Below are 4,217 nucleotides of genomic sequence, written 5' to 3' on the forward strand. Positions count from 1 at the left end.
AGCTATTTCCTATATTTTGTAAACTTAGTAATAAATTGTAATATTGTAATAGTATTTAGTTCAGTCTTTTACTGTTATTTTCTTGGAGCAACTGTAACCACATAATTTCCTTAGGAAAGTACTGTATTCTGATTTTGATTTTGTTATCTAGTATATGGTGCAGGATGCTGGTTCCGACTTTAAACTTGTAGAGGGCAGTAGGCAAAGCGCCAACTTTAATCTGCCGGAAACTAATATGTAGAAGAAGAAAAGAGTGAACACTGATTCCCTGTGCGTTGTTCTTCAGGCTGCAAGTCCGCTGCCAGCCAAAACTTTGTTAAAAATCAGTAGGCCCTACCAATTAGACAGTTATGTTCAAGTCATTACTTAATTAACACACTCACAGCGATGTTATAGAAGACATGGACTGTGAATTACAGCGTGCATATTTCGCGACACTCCCGCCTTTGAGTCAGTACTCGGGGCATATTGTCGCTTCAGTTTTCTAGAGTGCGCGGGTGAAGTACAAACTGTAAACAGCGCCATTGTTGTGCTAACGGAGGATATTGGCTAGAAGAAAACGTTATATTTGGTCTTTGTATGGCTAAATAGTTATTTTTTACATGATTTTTTTAAGGTGTTCACGTGAGGGCTAACAAACTAGAGAGTAAACGAACACGAAATGATTATTACCTGTTAACTCTGGTCTCGCGGTCAGAAACAGTCGGCTAACCATACTGTTGAAATAACGACAGCCAGCTAACACAAATGGAGATGGAGTACCCAGTCCTAGTAAGTTCTATTCGTGCTTTTGCACAAACTTATTACAAACATTACCCTAGCCCAAGGGTTGGGATTCAGACATTTTCCCGGTGACAAGTTTTAAACTTCCGAGTCTGGCTGCAGACTACCGTCTTTATTTACACACACCGATCGCCTTTTGTATCCATTTGAACATGACTTGTCATTTAACTCGTCCTCTAAACTTAATATTAGGACTGCATTCTTTAATCTCTGCAGCACCTGTGTGCATGCAAGGTGGAGTGGATGGAGACAAATGTTAGGGGTGATTTGTGACAGAAGGATAGCAACAAGAGTGAAAAAATGTTGATGGTAGTAATACCTGCTATGATGCATGGCTTGGAGAAGGTGGCACTAAAAACAAAACAAAAAAAACAGGAGGCAGGCCTAGATGCTAAGATTTTCACTGGAGAGACCAAAATGCACAGGATTAGAAATGAGTACATGTGAGGGACAGCTCAGGTTAAGTGTTTGGGAAACTGAGTTAGAGAGGCAAGGCTGAGATGGTTTGGAAATGTGCAGAACCTCAAAAATGGGTTAACTGAAAAGATCAATCCTTTCTCATTTAAACCAGGGTCAAACAAATGTGGGATTGCCAGTTACCAAGCATTTGCTCTGTTTGTTTAAGTTCTCTTTAATATTGTAGGATTTATTTTTTACCACCTGGACAGAGACTCTTATGAGATACTTGTTGTTATTGTAATTGGGAAGTCACAGTATATCTAAAACAAAACTGAAGTGAACTTGACTACATCCATGAATGTTATGATTCTTGTGAAGTTTTAGAGAGTTGATCATTTAGCCTTACATCTGTTGTCTCTTCAGACCCTTTGTATCTATTAGAACAGGGGATGTGTTTGCTAAGTCAACATAGTTATTCATTTAATCCTGGAGTGGTTTCTAAGCTGGTTTCTCTTCACAGAAGAGACCCAAGAGGAAGCTCTGTTACATTACTGAGAATGAAAGGTAAGTTTAAACACGTTTCTAAAATGTAGCTGTTTTATTTTAGTTAAACGTTTGTGTGTGTGTGTGTGTTTTAATATCTATGAGCTTCATAAATTCATTTTCTGGATTTATTCATGCTATTCCAGATTTATTTGTATTTGATATCACAGAACCGAAATTACAAAAGTTTGGAATTACCCTTTAATTCTTACCTTTGTTTTTCAGCCCAGCTAAGCACTGGGAAGGTACGTTGACACTGCAAGATATTGATAAGATCTTTGATGACATGGGTGAGTGATATTCATCCGATTGGTGTAATTCTTTGTTATAAATTAGGTATTTCCATTTTATTAACCTTTTTTCGACTTTTTTTTTTTTTTTTTTTTTTTTTTTCCCAGATTCAGCCTCACATGCAAATCTACAGCCCCCCTCTCCTCTGCTCCAGACTTCTGATTCAGAAATACACCAGAATAAGAGTGAGGACTCGGTCCCCCCAGAGCGACAGCTGATAAAAAAACCTCCAGGACACCAATTAGTAATGGTACAGTCAGTCGATACGGTGACTTCTGCTTATATTGCATGCATGTCCTAAGCTCCAGTGTTAAACATCTGTTGCAGTCCAGCTATTAAAACAAACAAACTTTCTAATGAATTCTTGTTTACTGGCTCAGCCATGAGTCCTTTTTTGAACAAGACAATATTTTTCGTAATTTGGGTTCATTATTTTAATTCACAATTTCGAATTTCTTCAGGGAGATGATGGAGATGTCTTGCATCCTGCAAGTACTGAACTGGATATCGGTAAGACACTCAAATTTGTGTTCATAATGAAAATATATGCCTTGTGTGTGTGTTTTTTTTGTTGTTGTTGTTTGTTTCTTTGTTTGTTTGTGTTTTTTTTTTTTTTTATTAAGATAAGATAAGGTAAGATGACCTTTATTAGTCCCACAGGTGGGAAATAAATGAATTGTTTAGGACTGGGCTTTTTCTTGTTGCAGATTTGGACATCCCCTTTAAAGGACATCACCCAGTAAAGACTTCCAGTCCAGCAGAACAAAGTTTGGCTGCTGAAGAAGAAAAGCAAGACGATGAAAAAGCACAAGTTGTGTCCCCAATTCTTTTTATGTGTGAAGATGAAGGAATAGAAGAGTTGAAGAAAGACTCTCTACCCACCCAGAATCCCCAGTGTAATGGACAAGTCACAGAGGAGTACGGAAATTCATACTTAGTTCCTAGCAGGAAATGTTGCCTCTACAATTTTTCATGTTTTTATTTTTTTATTTTCCACAAATTTTTCACTAATCCTGTTCTCTAGGAACGGCAAGTCTGGATTGGAGTCTCCCCCAAGCAAGATTGATTTAACAAAGATATCTGGCCACAAGAAGGAGATTGAATTACAAGGGTAAGGTTGCTTTTCATTTAAATACCTCGTTGGGTGTTTTTTCAGGAGGAAGAGACTTTGATGCTATAAATGTGACCATATGAGACCATTAATTGTACAAGATATTTTAGTTTTTTGCCATCTGCCATTTGCCATTTGCCCTTTTCTACTTAAAAAAATTTCCCCAATCAAACGAACATACACAGCAATACTGCACAACAGTAATCAAAGATGAACAATATTTATAGGCTACAAGATTATATAGCACATCAAACATACTGTATTGGTGATACGCTTCATTTTGATCAGTGGAGGCAGGAACAACGATTCAAAAAGATAGGGAAGTGTTTCTGGTCGCTCTTGAAAACGTTTTGATTATTTCAGTTACATTTTATGTCTTCTTTGTTTACAGGAGTCAAGAAAGCACACAGCCAGCTGTTCAAACAGTGAGCCGGAAGCCTGAAGTCGCAGCTCCTGTGGCATCCACACGAGCGGGAAAAGATATGACAGCTTTTCTGCAGAAACTGAAACATGCAGCACAGTCAAAACCTTTCAGGTGAGTTGAGATCAGAGGACACCTTTATAACTTGTCTACGTAAACATGTCTGCATGACATACAGTGCTGGGAACGTTGCTTTTTAAATGTATTCCACTACAGATTACATGCCCCAAAATGTATTTTGTAACGTTTTCCGTTATGTCTCTCAATGACACTAACATATTCTGAATACTTTGGAATACTTAATATATTATCATGCTTTTTGCAACTACATGAATGTACTATTGCTGTGGGATTTATTACTTTTACTGAAGTAAAAGTAATAAATCCCACAGCAATAGTACATTCATCATACTAATACCAACTAGATTTTTAAATCTTAATATAAATGAGTAACAGTAGGGTGGACATTAGGTAAGGCTGCACTTTTTGCAGTGATCTCGTATTAAAACAGTTTCACGCGTATAGAAAACAGGTCTGCGGCTCCAAACCATAGTAAAGGGACCTCTGGTTAAAACGTCGGGTTCTGTGTCGGGCTCGTAACTGAAAACTAGCTTTACTTTGTTGTCTGGGTCAACTTTGCTAGCGAGAGACAGAGAGAGGCATTGAAAG

At 37.7% G+C, this 4,217-nt stretch overlaps 1 protein-coding gene across 1 annotated transcript; it reads left to right on the forward strand.

Annotated features, from left to right (window-relative positions):
• Window positions 1-286: 286 nt before the first annotated feature.
• On the forward strand, window positions 287-3,666 carry LOC102206224 (uncharacterized). Its single transcript, XM_005722806.1, has 8 exons — window positions 287-771; window positions 1,703-1,746; window positions 1,951-2,015; window positions 2,124-2,266; window positions 2,478-2,526; window positions 2,724-2,934; window positions 3,041-3,127; window positions 3,519-3,666. Exons 1-8 carry the CDS (start codon window positions 748-750, stop codon window positions 3,664-3,666), a joined length of 771 nt encoding a protein of 256 aa, XP_005722863.1. The 5' UTR covers window positions 287-747.
• The last annotated feature ends 551 nt before the right edge of the window (window positions 3,667-4,217 follow it).

Source organism: Pundamilia nyererei, unplaced genomic scaffold (assembly GCF_000239375.1).
Source record: "Pundamilia nyererei isolate P.nyererei 1_Seehausen unplaced genomic scaffold, PunNye1.0 scaffold00007, whole genome shotgun sequence".
Taxonomy (NCBI): domain Eukaryota; kingdom Metazoa; phylum Chordata; class Actinopteri; order Cichliformes; family Cichlidae; genus Pundamilia; species Pundamilia nyererei.